Source organism: Myzus persicae, unplaced genomic scaffold, assembly GCF_001856785.1.
Source record: "Myzus persicae strain clone G006 unplaced genomic scaffold, MPER_G0061.0, whole genome shotgun sequence".
Lineage (NCBI taxonomy): Eukaryota > Metazoa > Arthropoda > Insecta > Hemiptera > Aphididae > Myzus > Myzus persicae.
Window position 1 is genome coordinate 472,501 of NW_019101024.1, and position 14,111 is coordinate 486,611.

At 28.1% G+C, this 14,111-nt stretch overlaps 2 protein-coding genes across 2 annotated transcripts; both read left to right on the forward strand.

The window, feature by feature from the left end:
* Nucleotides 1–2,052: 2,052 nt before the first annotated feature.
* On the forward strand, nucleotides 2,053–4,795 carry LOC111027354 (protein takeout-like). The gene is made up of 4 exons (XM_022305723.1): nucleotides 2,053–2,326; nucleotides 3,539–3,925; nucleotides 4,033–4,188; nucleotides 4,321–4,795. The coding sequence occupies exons 1-4, from the start codon at nucleotides 2,245–2,247 to the stop codon at nucleotides 4,470–4,472; spliced, it is 777 nt and encodes a 258-aa protein (XP_022161415.1). The 5' UTR covers nucleotides 2,053–2,244; the 3' UTR covers nucleotides 4,473–4,795.
* Nucleotides 4,796–8,999: 4,204 nt separating this feature from the next.
* LOC111027349 (protein takeout-like) lies at nucleotides 9,000–11,119 on the forward strand. The gene is made up of 4 exons (XM_022305716.1): nucleotides 9,000–9,269; nucleotides 9,981–10,367; nucleotides 10,455–10,610; nucleotides 10,744–11,119. The coding sequence occupies exons 1-4, from the start codon at nucleotides 9,188–9,190 to the stop codon at nucleotides 10,893–10,895; spliced, it is 777 nt and encodes a 258-aa protein (XP_022161408.1). The 5' UTR covers nucleotides 9,000–9,187; the 3' UTR covers nucleotides 10,896–11,119.
* Nucleotides 11,120–14,111: the final 2,992 nt, after the last annotated feature.

A 14,111-nucleotide genomic window follows, 5' to 3' on the forward strand; every position in this document is an offset into this window, starting at 1 on the left:
TATAACTAACAGAACTGCTTGTATAGATTCATAGTGTTTTATACAATAAAATAAAATATTTTGAAAATCGCAATGTGAAAACAAATTGTGCCAATGAATTGTTGATATATTTATATATAGTTATAAGCACAATTTATGAGAAATCATCTGTTTAATTTTTATCAATATGTTATAATATGTACAGTAAAAATTAAAAATTCTAAATGCTTGTAAATAGTTAGAAATTAGTTGGAATATTTTAATATTTTGTACGATTTTATTGCGCATAGAAAATAATAATTTAAGTAATTTTTTAACGTTTCATATTTTTATGACTCTAATATTATTTTTTGAAATACAAGAAAATATCATTAATTGTTTGAGGAAAAATTTTTATTTTAAGTTTTAATATCTAATTGCATCACAGTTTAAATATGAAACACTCATGAAATATTTATGTTGCTTTAAGCTAAACTTTTTTAATTATGACAAGAACAAATGAGAGAAATTTCGTGTATGTCTTATTTATACAAACTAATAATTTTATGATTTTTTCTTCAATGAAATAGTTAGCAAATATCTGTGACTGACGAATTACAACAAAATGTAAGCTTCAAAATCGTATGAAAAATAAATTATATAATTTTTTTGATTTTTTAGTTGCTATAAAAACCGCATATTATGAGGAACCTTGCATTACATCTTCAACATTTATACAGAAGAAAAATGTTTTTTTAATGTAAATGTATTAAAAGAAAAACTAAAATAGTTTTAAAAAAACCGGCCAAGTGCGAGTCGGACTCTCGCACGAAGGGTTCCGTACCATTATCTGTAAGAACGGCAAAAAAACCATGTCTGTTGTGTGGGAGCCTCACTTAAATATTTATTTTATTCTGTTTTAGTATTTGTCATTCGATCGGCCACAGAAATACATCATCTGTGAAATTTTATTCACACTTTTCTGAAGTAAATAATATAAATCAATATTCTGTGAATGTTTCAAGCGTCTACCTGTTGCCGTGATAAATATTCAGCAAAAAACGAGTAAAAAATCACGTTTGTTGTATGGGAGCCCCCTTAAATATTTATTTTATTTCATTATTAGTACTTATTGTTATAGTGGTAATAGAAATACGTCATCTACAGAAATTTGAACCGTCTAAGTATCACGGTTCATGAGATACAGCTTGGTGACAGACGGACGGTCGGACAGACAGCGAAAACTTAGTAGTAGGGTCCCGTTTTACCCTTTGAGTACGGAACCCTAAAAAAGAGTCAAAATAATTGAAAATATGTACAATATCTGTAAAATGTAAATATTAATTATTGATGAAAATCGCACGGATCTGCAAATATCTATTTTTGAATTAGTTTCGTAAACATTCCTGTTTTTATATAACTTTGTTCTTAGGCATTCTCGATTATTCCAAAATAAACTGGAAAATACTTTTCTCAGAGACCTCTCCAATTACCAATAATTTGAGGTTAATGACTTATGATTCATGTCTAACAAATGGTTTATTATTTTGAAGCATACTTAATGGATAATTAAAGAAATTGTCCATTCTACAATTGTATAGGCACCATTATTAGTTTGACAATATTAAGAGTCAGTAGTTTAAATTAGTGGTCTCTTGAATATTTTCTTAAAATGAAGACTATGAAATTAGTATGTAGTTTTAATACACGTGAATCCAAAATCTGACTGTATTCGAAACAAGTTACATCCAAATTATTAACAACTTAATTGAGTATGTATCATATATACTATTATTTATATTAATAAGGTTTGATTTTTTAAATTAAGTAATATTTTTTTTTTTTTCATAAATAGTTTGAATACCAAATAATTAAATTATACCTATCCACGGTATGCCTATTTAAAAATGATTTTTTGGGGGTACTTAGTAAATTTACGATGGATAAATGACGAAGACACAATGATGTGCAATTTATAATTTAGTATTGCAGCATTACTTATCATTAAAATTGAGGAAAAACAATTGTAATGCAGTAACGGAAACCAGTTGCGAGGAGGTCATCATGGACAGCCGCGTAAGTATAAAAGGTATCCGAACATAGGGATGCGGTATCACACTTTCAACGGTTTCAGTTTCAGAAGTAACTTCGGGAATTAAGATTTTCCTTAGTTTTTTCAAAACTAACAAATAACCCAAAACATAATTTGCACTTTACGATCCGATATCGATTTCGTTTGGAATTTTTTATTTTTTATTTTACAATCTAAATATTTCCAATTTAAAAATGGCAAAATCGTTGCTGATCGTCTGTGCTTTGTTTTTGGCCGTTGTTGCTTCTGTAACCGCTGCACCTACACCGAAAAAACGTAAGTACTTACATATTTTAATACCCAATAATGTTGTAACAATCGTATCTAAGTGTAGTTTCATTCCATGTGTTTACTTTCAAATAATTCATTATATGTATGTGTCAATCCACATTATGCGTTAGGATATATTATATTATCAATCACAATTTTCAATGCAAAATTGTAATGTCTATTTTATCGAAATGTCATTTTATACTTATAATTTTACTTTAAAACGGATTGAAAATGAGATATTTTAATTTAACAGCATTATTCATGTTCATTTTTTCATTTAAAAAATAAAGCATATTTATAGTTTCCTAATAAATAAGCAAAATTAATAGCCGTTTGGGACACAAATAACAGAGAATAAATAGCTTTAAATTTAATATTTCATATATAATTTTATTTATTGAATTTTTAGGATTAAAACTTTGTTACAAAAATAATTTGTATATACATTTTACTTTTTTTTAAAAATATTTATATTTTACACTGAAAAATGTGATATAATAATGTACTAACTGTACAGGCGGGTAGCAACATTCTATAAAATATTGCTGTTTATAAGACTTAAATTGTTAGAACAAGGGTTTAATATTTAATACTATATGTTTTATTATAAATTAATAATTAATATTTTTGACTTCCAATCTCATCCAATATCCATTATAAATGCAAATATGTACCTATTTTGATTAAAATATTAATAGTTTGTGTCAATAATAATAAGTTTACCGAAATCCAGCATTAGTGGAAACATGATTAAACTATTATTGATTATAGGTGCATATATAGTACATTTATAAGTATGTTAGCGTGGAGTAAGTTATTTCACACGAACAGTCTTAATTACTACCTTCGGCATCACTCCAAATAATGATGATTTATCCCGGAAGGTATAAAACATAAAAAATAAATATGGTGGCAAATAGCCAAGGCTAAAACAGTTTAGGTATTCCGTGCAAATTCCGTGAAATAATAATCTTAGACTCGGTATAAGAGAAGTTTTATTTTTTATTTTTGAGGACGGAATTGGTTTACTATATTTATTATCCACAAAGTAAATATCTTATACAATATCAGACAATATACCTAATACCTACACAATAAAAACATCAATAAAATACATAATATCAATTAGGTTTACAAAATTAACTTGTTATTAAATATGTAATACACATCATGATTACAACTGTTTTTATAATTTTGTAACAATTTTTTTTACAGAAATATCTTTCAACTTATGCAAGAAAAGTGATCCAAACCTTGACAAATGTTTGAAGACCTCTGTCCAATCAGTCATTCCTGATTTGGCCGAAGGATACCCGAAACTGAGGATTCCGGCCATCGAACCGTTCGAGTTACCGTCATTGGAAATCGACCAAGGCAAGGGCTCCAGCAAATCAGTCAGCATTGACCTGAAGCTTAAAGACGTCAAGATCATGGGTTTGACCAGCACCGTGATCGATTCCTTGAAAGTCGATGTTGACAATTACAAACTGACCGGGAAAATTGGTTTCTCAAAGCCACTCGAGATCACTGGACAATACACGGTTAACGGCAAGGTGCTCGTTTTGCCAATCACCGGAAACGGACCGTGTAACATTGTCTTGCGTACGTTTGTTAAATTTCTATTCTAATTCATATTTTCTATGCGTTACCTTTTTTTTTTGGAAATTCGTGTGTGATCCAAATTTTTATAATTGTAATTGTTTGTACAGACGATCCCGTATTGGAATTGAAAGAAGTGTCCGGATCTCCAAGCCAGAAGAACGGCAAGACCTTCGTCCAAATCAAGAAATTCGAACTTAGGTTGGTCAGTGTAAAGAAACTGAGTGTCAAGTTGGAAAATCTTTTCAACGGAAACAAACAATTAGGTATGTTATCCGTACTTTAAGAGTTTTATTCTACTCAATAGTCATTGTCATAAAATTTTATTTACAAAATACGATTGAGTAGTACTAATTTTTTTTTCTATGCTAAATCCGTTGTTTTTGTTTGCACAATAGGCGATAGCATGAACTCCATCCTGAACGAAAACTGGGAAGTTCTTCTTGAAGAATTGAAACCAGCATTCGAAGAAGCAGTCGGAGCTATTGCACAAGACATTGTTAATAAAGCATTGCAAAAGACAGCGTACACAGACATATTCCCTTTGTAGTTCGTTGGATTGTTGTATTTGTTTAAGTTTCCTAACCAAAAATGTTGTTATTTTTAATTTAATACACGTCACAGTCAGTATGTGCTAGAGTAGCTCGACAAAAATGTCAAAAGTGATCGACGCTAACGAGATGCTCACATATAGCGCCACTTTCTGTTGACTTGTTATTATTTTTTATAAAACTATGACTATTATCAGCTCGTCTCAATATCAAATTGATGACTTGCAAATTATTTATTTGAAAAACCTAGTGTTTTTTTTAAGTTATTGATATTATTTATATGAAGAATATAAATTAAATTATTAAATTATTACATATACAAGTAATTATTGAGTTAAATTATTTTCCTGTGAATATATTTTCGTCCTGAAATCACCGCTCTAATAGTCCTACGCTTTATCTCCAATGTTAAGGTCATCACTTACCACAGTATAATATCTTTCAGTAGTCAAATTATGAATTTATGTAATTGCTCATCTACACGGAAACATAATATTCTAATATTTTCTATTATACTGCAAATTAAGCTAATTCAAATTTCACATATCTATTTAATATTTATATAATCGTATAATAATTCACCTTCAATATTTGAATAGAAATTATAAACTCTGTAACATCTATTTTGTTTAAAATGTTAAACTGAACGTTTTGTATTGCTATAAAATCGTCGATGGTAGTTTAATCGAGCCTATATCAAAAATAGGTGTTGTAGATAGAGTATAGACTATTGAAATCAGAAACTAGTTTCAATAGTTAACCCGATGTCTTATATAAAAGTTACTAGGTAGTTAATACTTACAAAATGATTAAATAAATCGGCCACTAAACATACGTCAAATGGCTGCAGTCAATTCGTACTAAAATTCGCCTAAATGTATTCCACATGTGTAATCTGCATCAACAATTTTTAAATGTGTTTGTAAATGTGCACCAAAATTCAAATCGGTTATTCTTTCTATTGTACTACACATTTTGAACAAAAATGTATGAAAATATATAGCTAATAACTTGAAGTATTCTATTTTAGATTATGAGTGGTTATTTCACTAACCTATATTCACACCTTTCTACGGTACATCAGCATTGACTTTAAAGCTACTTAACAACAATAATATCATACGAAGTATAATAATTATTCATAATATAAATATTAAATACATAACAAATGAATTATTTTTGTCGAAAATCTGACCACGGATCGAATGTCAAACATTATAATGATTATTGATTACTTGATAAGGCCCCGGGAAGTTAGAAATTCCGAAAAATATTTACGTTTTGTCATTCGAGTCCGTTGAATCTCGATGTCAACAATTGAGTATTTAATATTCGACTTATACGTATATTATACATTGATACACATTTTGGTGCATATAACAAACATCATTTTCAACTACTTACGGTGGTTTTGCAAATTAAAAACTTCCTGCCAACCATGTGGAAATCCTAAATCTATCAATGACATAGATATTCATAGAATGCAGAGGCACAAAAGAACTAGGCAAAACTACAACATGGTACCAGAACTCCTTCTCGACTCATTTTATATCGAAAAAGTGATATTCACCACCATAAATATTTACTAGTACAAATTGGTTTAAGTTTATTTTATGTATACGACTGTAAATTATTATTTAAAAAAAATTAGAAAATAGCTGATATGTAAAAAAAAATACCCAAGGCAATGGTTCAGCTTGGTACCGAGAGTTCAACGATAATGTAATAACAATAATTGAACATAAATTAAAGCATATATATGCTTATAGCATATATTTAATGTATTTGGATGATCGTTGATCCTATCGGATTAACAAAAAGTTTAATGTCTAGAAAATTAAATGAGTGGTTTAAGTCATATATATTTATAAATGAAGGACGGTGTTCGGCAATAATCAACTGACGGTAGATACCTAGCGCATAGAGTTATAAGCTTATAACTATTAGGTACATGTTCATTTAAAATTAAAAATGTATACATTTTATGTAAAAAATATTAAAAAATTATACATTAGTTCTTGAGTATAATTTACTCATAGCATTTTTAAATACTAAAGGTTATATTTATAAACTACAATTTGACTTGGAAAAAACTGGTTGGTGACTCATGCTGAATGTTTCATTTTTAATAATTATAAAATATATTTAAAATCATTATCTTATTAATTTCACCGATTTAATGGGTACTGAACAATTATCATTCAACGAATAATAGATTCTTAGTGGAATGAAGAATGTATCGATTTTATAATGAAGAGTGTTTTTATTTATTTATATTTGTATATGAAAACACTTCAGAAAAATGCTAGAAAAATGGTAGTAGACAAATTCTTTGCTCATCAATTTTAAGGAAAGTTTCTGGTAAATAATTGGAAATATAATTGGTGATTTTAGGAGGTCAAAATTGAAAAATCTCAGAACTTTTTAAAATAATTATGACAAACAAAAGTGGGCAAGTGGGTACCATTTCACTGTACAGTTGTAGGTGTCGTAATAAAAAAAAAACAGTTTAGTCGAGATACTATTATACGAGTAAAATAGTTGGTAAAGTATAGAAAGTTGAAGAACGTAGAGATCTGGGGGCTAAGAATTTAATTTTGGATTTCATGGATAAGTATAAAACGTTCTTTTTATCATCGTTTTGATGTGGAAAAAATAAAAAACAACCAGTAAGTTGTATTCATGGAAGTAAAACGGGTTATTCTCAGGAAAAATAATTTTAAGAACCTATTATAACTTTTCTCTACGAAAAATCAAAACAATAAAAAACTTCTTTAAACTAAACCGATTGTAATAATTACTTGTCTTTATATTTATGTTATTTTTATTTTTTATACGTACATAATACTTTTATTAGTTCTATGGCGCACAAAACCAACGACAGATACCAGTATGAATCACTGTTTTTATACCAATACACTACTACATAGTTCCATAGTAGATATGCCATATGCCATAGAACATACAACCAAATTCTTAAAATATGATAATAGGATGTTGGATTAGATTGAGAAGTGAATTGCTGGCAATTATATGGAAAATAAACTTGACGTATGATTAATTCATAATAAATAACAAAAAAAAAGATATAACATTTACTTTTAATAGTCATCATGTTTCAAAAATGTTTACAGCTATAAATAATTTCAACATTAAAAACAAGAAACAAAATAGTAGATTTCTGATTTCGGGTGTACCTCGTCTTTGAGTTTAGTTTACGGTATTAAAGATATTTTATAACATATTAGTATTAATATTAGAAACATGGACACATGGCAGGTTGAACTAATTTTTGACAAAAGTATGTCATCTATAATGTAATAATTACTATAATATTTATTATTTTATCATATATTTTTGAAATTAATATCCAATTAGATCAAAATATTAACTCCAATAGTAAATGAAAATATTGTGTCTATATTTAGGTATTATCTATATTTTTGAATAATAGTAATAAAGACTTAAGACGAAATATGCAAAACATTTTCGAACGGTAGATATTAAAATATTTTTTAACTAGGTACAAATTAATAATACTTCATATACATTTCCGAGAGTATGTTGATTTTTCTCGATAATTGACGGCTGTAAGAAAGAAAATTATATCTTAGAAAATTTTTGTTGTCAATAATTGTAGATCAATTATTGTACTCATACAAATAAAGCAATATTATAAAAATTATACTATACCAATGAACTTGCATGTTTGGACAAAATGTCAATAGTTATTCATTAAAAATTTAAAAAATATTTATATCAAAAACTAATAACGTGTACATAAATGTTATTTAATTATCATACATAATACTGAGGAGTTAGTTCTTTTGATTTCCTGATTTCTTCTATATAAGACGTCAGACACAAAAATCACACACCAATACGTTCAATCAATACATTAGTCAGTCCACTCTATAAAATCTAACTAAATGTATAATGTAAGTTCAAATGTATATGCTAAGGGTACATTTTTTATAAAAATATTGGGTTATTGCACGTACAATTAAATATAATAGCTTAACTATAATCATTGAACATTGGACACTGGTTAATAAATTTACTGTCAAATACAGATCAATTTGTATGCCACTGTTTTAAATATATTTTCTATTTCATGCAATAACACATTAAAATATATGATAAGACCAATAAGTAAGCTTTTATATAATAAACATAATATAATACTATGTAAAAACAAATATAAATCGAAGTATGTTTAATTAAAGATTCACCTTCAAAAAAATGCACATAATGGTTCTATTTAAATAATTTATAAAATAATATTATTATATTTAAAATTAAAGAATATTAATAAAAATTAAGTAATGATATAACAAACGTTTGAAAAATAAATGGACAAATAATCTAATAAACATTTATATAAAAAAAGTACGATTGTTCGAATAATATAATATGATAACATAGCCCACCAGTAAAACACTTATTATAGCCGTCAATGGGTGTGTCTTTAACTAGTTCCGGGGAGGTCAACATGAACAGCCATGCGAGTATAAAAGGTATCCGAACACAGGGCTGCGGCATCACATTTTCGACGGTTTCAGTTTTAGAAGTAACTTTGGAATTAAGATTTTCCTTAGTTTTTTCAAAACTTACAAATAATCCAAAATATAATAAGCACTTTTACGATCCGATATCGATTTCGTTTGGAATTTTTTATTTTTTATTTTATAATCTAAATACTTCCAATTTAAAAATGGCAAAATCGTTGCTGATCGTCTCTGCTTTATTTTTGGCCGTCGTTGCATCTATAAACGCTGCACCCACACCGAAAAAACGTAAGTAATACTTATTAATGTACAATACAACACATGAAAGGTTTTATTTGGTTAGTAATATTTTTCATTCACAATTCACTGAGAAATACAATTATACATTTCATAAAATTATAATGTATTTAATAATTATTTACAAAAAGAAATTTGATTTTTTATTGAGTTTGTATTCCGTTATTTTAAATTTGTAAACTTTGAATAATAAATTAACAGTTATTTTAAAAAAACAGCATAATAAATGATTAAATTTCTTATATCAAAAAATAAAAACGTTAGTTAAGTTGCCTATAGTATTTTCCAGACTGATTTATTTAAAGCTTAAAAACAATTAGTTATATAGTATTATAAAAAATAACCAAGTACAATACAATTTTAAAGTTATCGTTTCTGTAAGTTTAATACATTTAAAATTGTTTAGGTGAACACACATTGTTTCACAGGTGATTAAAGGAAAAATTTAATTCTTAATTTATATTTATATTTCGAATTTGTTTATTGATGATAAAAATATTTAAGTATTACGTTTAAAATTGTTTCAAAGTAGATGAATAATGTCAACGTCAATATTTGAATAGTAAAACTATAGGTTCATTAAGTCAGTTTTAGTACACGAAATAGACTTAGTGTACGAGTTTCACTATTGAATAATTGTATTATAATATCATAAGATTAAACTTTTGTTTTTCTAATATTCTTATAATTATTTCTTTGCAGAAATATCTTTCAATCTATGCAAGAAAAGTGATCCAAACCTTGACAAATGTTTGAAGAGCTCCATCCAATCAGTCATTCCAGATTTGGCCGAAGGATACCCGAAACTGAGGATTCCGGCCATCGAACCGTTCGAGTTACCGTCATTGGAAATCGAACACGGCAAGGGCTCTAGCAAAGCTGTCAGTATCGACTTGAAGCTTAAAGACGTCAAAATCATGGGATTGACCAGCACAGTGATCGATTCCTTGAAAATCGACGTGGACAACTTCAAGACGAGCGGCAAGATCAGCTTCACAAAACCACTCGAGATCACCGGACAATACACGGTTAACGGCAAGGTGCTCGTTTTGCCGATCACCGGAAACGGACCGTGTTCCATTGTCTTGCGTGAGTTTCTAACATACTATTATATTATTTTGCATATCCGTATATATATGTGTTCCTTATTTTTTACGATATCAATGTTTTCCGCAGACGAACCCGTTTTGGAATTGGAAGAAATGTCCGGTACTCCATTCGAGAAGAACGGTAAGACCTTCGTTCAAATCAAGAAAGTCAACCTGAAGGTGGCGAGCGTCAAACAACTGAGTGTCAAGTTGGAAAACCTTTTCAATGGAAACAAACAACTAGGTATGTTATCCACACTTTAAGATTATTATTCCACTCAATGGTTATTGTCACACAATTGTATTTACAAAATATGATTGAGGAGTACTGTCTTTTTTTTCCATACTAAATCCGTTGTTTTTTTTTTGCACAATAGGCGATAGCATGAACTCCATCCTGAACCAAAACTGGGAAGTTCTTCTTGAAGAATTGAAACCAGCATTCGAAGAAGCGATTGGAGCTATCTCGCAAGATATCGTTAACAAAGTCTTCCAGAAGACCGCGTACTCAGACATATTCCTTCTGTAATCGGTTTGGTCTGATCTTAATGGTTGATGTTTCCTAAAAAAAAATGTTGTTTTTAAGTTTAATATCTATTTCCGTCAGAAAGCGCTTGAGTAGCTCTACAAAAATGTCTAAAGTGATCGACGCTAACGAGATGCTCACATAAAGTGCACACTGTCTGGAAACCTGTTGTTATTTTTTATAAAACAACGACTATGTGCACGCCGCAATACCTAATTGACGACGTGCTATTATTTATTTGAAAAACCTAGAGTTTTTATTAAATTATTGAATATTATTTATATGAAAGAAAATAAATAAACAAATTAAATTATTATTCAAATAAACATTGAGTTGAATTTATTTCCTGCAAACAATTATCCGACCAAAGACCCCTACCATTACTTATACTGTTATAATTTATACTGTAGACAGAAGTGAACGTTCACGTTAAGGTCATGAGTTATGATAGTATAATACAGAGTGTTTTTTTGTGAATTTTTGAGATCTTACATATTTTTTCCTACTCCTGGATTGTAGTAGGGAATTAAGCTACTGCCAAATATTACCCATGACATACCAAATAAACCATTTCATATCAATGCACTATTTTTATTTATAAATAAAAATTGTGTAGTTGTGCATATAATGATGTACTTTTAACAGTGGGTATTAGTAGAGAAAGAAATAACTTTATTAAAATAAAACAACTAAGCAGGCTGTCTCAACCATAGGTTGCTTTATATGCAGTGTTGAGTTCAGATAGCAAAAATAACATCTAGATTAATCTGAAGATAGAACATTCATTTTTTATTTAGATAATTATGTACATAAAATGTCTTCATCTAGATTTTTATCTTACAAATGTTATTACTTTTTATATTGTACTTTTAGCAGATAGTATTGTAGTAATATAATGTTTGATGTAAAATAGCTAAATGAGTAAACGATTATTGAAAAAAAGAAAATACCTACAAATAAAAATAAACTAAATTAGATTTGTATCTATAACTCCTTTTTTAAATTTAAAATTGCTTTTTTACACTTTTAGTTAAAATAATAGCATAATATGTACAATAGTGATGACTATTTATTAATGATCAATGAATAATATTAAACATTTTAAGACTTGTATGAGTATGTGCCGATATTTCTTTTTCACTACCTACACTACCAGTTACACACACTAATGACCACTTACTAAGCAATAAGCACACATTTAAGAGATTCATATACATGTAATTTAAAAATTGCCCATTTTAAATTCCTTAAAAACTGTCCATTTACAATTCTCAAAAATTCAAAACTATTTCTTAAGTTTGTTATCCTTATCATGTTATCATGATTGTAAGTAACAAACTAACAAAACATTTATTGTCTGTTTATAACCCATATAACTCGATCAGAAAGCCTGATAAAAGTATAAATAAAAATTAAAATACATTTATATTTTGAAGTTTTCGTAATTATTATTTAATAAATAAATATAGAATAAATAACAATTACGAATAGTTTTTTCTTACTGTACAAAGTAAACATTTTTACGGTGAAATTACTTTTCTCACTGCACAGAAAAAAAACCATGTACCCATGATATCTTTTGATTAAAATGCCTATTATTATACATCGATAATGGAATAATTAGGGATTATGGCAACGTAAGATTACATTTTTTAAGAAACTTACAATCACAGTTATATATGCCTTTTATACAAACCGAGTATTTTGATACTAGCTGTTGTAGGAACACATATTTTTGAATGCTTCTATTTGCAATTTTTAGTATATTTTCTAATGTGAAAGTGAATATATAGTTGGTGCATTCAAGTCAAAATTGAAAATTCTCAGTTCTTTTAAAAGTGTTGAGAAACCAAAAATTTAAAGGCCTCAAAAATATTTTTTTATTTAAAACAGAATAACTAAGATTACTCAATTCGTTATTTTCAGGTTTAGTATTCAATTTAGTAAAAATTGAAACATGAAAATAAGTCTATACAGTTTTTTAATTTTTGTAGATTTTTGGGTGTCAGTAAGAATTACTATATACTATGTTATATCTGTACGAAACCTTGTAAATTCAAACCTTCAGCCGTAAAAATTAGAGGGTAGAAAGTTAAGTGTGTTTGAAATTTAAAAAAGTTAAAAAAAAATTAATTTAACAAGTTTAAACACATTAATAGTTATACACCCTGCTGGGTGCTGATTCCTCTTACCCTGAAGAAAGGACAACTGCACATCACACCTATCCAACGCGCTCGCACGATTAAAAAGTAACCTTTTCTTACTTCCTATATAGTGCGGAAGTATGTAGCTTGTGTATTACAAGTGCAGGATTATATTATGATACATTGTTGGAATTTTTGATTCCAATTTGGATAAGAATAAAAATAGGATCTTTGGAAAACTTAGTGTTGTTGACGGCTGATGTCAAATCAAGATGAAATGATATTGGATATGTAGCTTGACGAACTGTCGTGTCACGTACTAACAAGTGATGATGGGTAAAGTTATTTGGACAACCCAATTACACTTTTTCGTATGTTTTGATAATTTATGGGGAGGTCATTACAGAACGGTCTCAGCGAGGCAAATTTACATATGAAATATAGAAATGCGGTACTCTAGGTATCGTAAATTATAGGAACTAAATAATAATTATATACTTACATTTGCTTTTAACATTGATACCACTATGTGATCATGTTTCAAGGTTCAAGCGTCGTAAAATTAGAGTTCAGAATTCTAAAATATCGTTTTAAAAACGCTGTAGCTGGCAATGTAAATTATATAAGTGGGGAATTATTATTGATATTTTTTTTACATAAAATTAATTTCAGAATACTAATTGAAGGTATGTAGTATAGGTAATAGGAAGATAATCTAATCGTTATGCGTGACTTATCCCACATCCTAGTAGAGAGATGTTTATTGTTATAAAAACATTTTATTTTGGTATTTATAAAATATCTTAAAAATCATATTACCTATATGTTTTCATTCTACAAAAAAGTTTCTAAAATTGTATTTAGTGTTCTATAATTGCCACAGCAACCAACAAAAGAATAAATAATAATTTTAATAAAAATTACAGTTATATGTAAAGACCGGCTTTTTAGTTTTTACGTCTTTTTACTGAGAGCATGCAGGTCCAATTGGATAAGCTTTCTCGACAATTAATTTACCTATGAACTGATATACAAAGTTCTTTAGCTCATAAAAAAAAATATTTCAAGGTTAAAG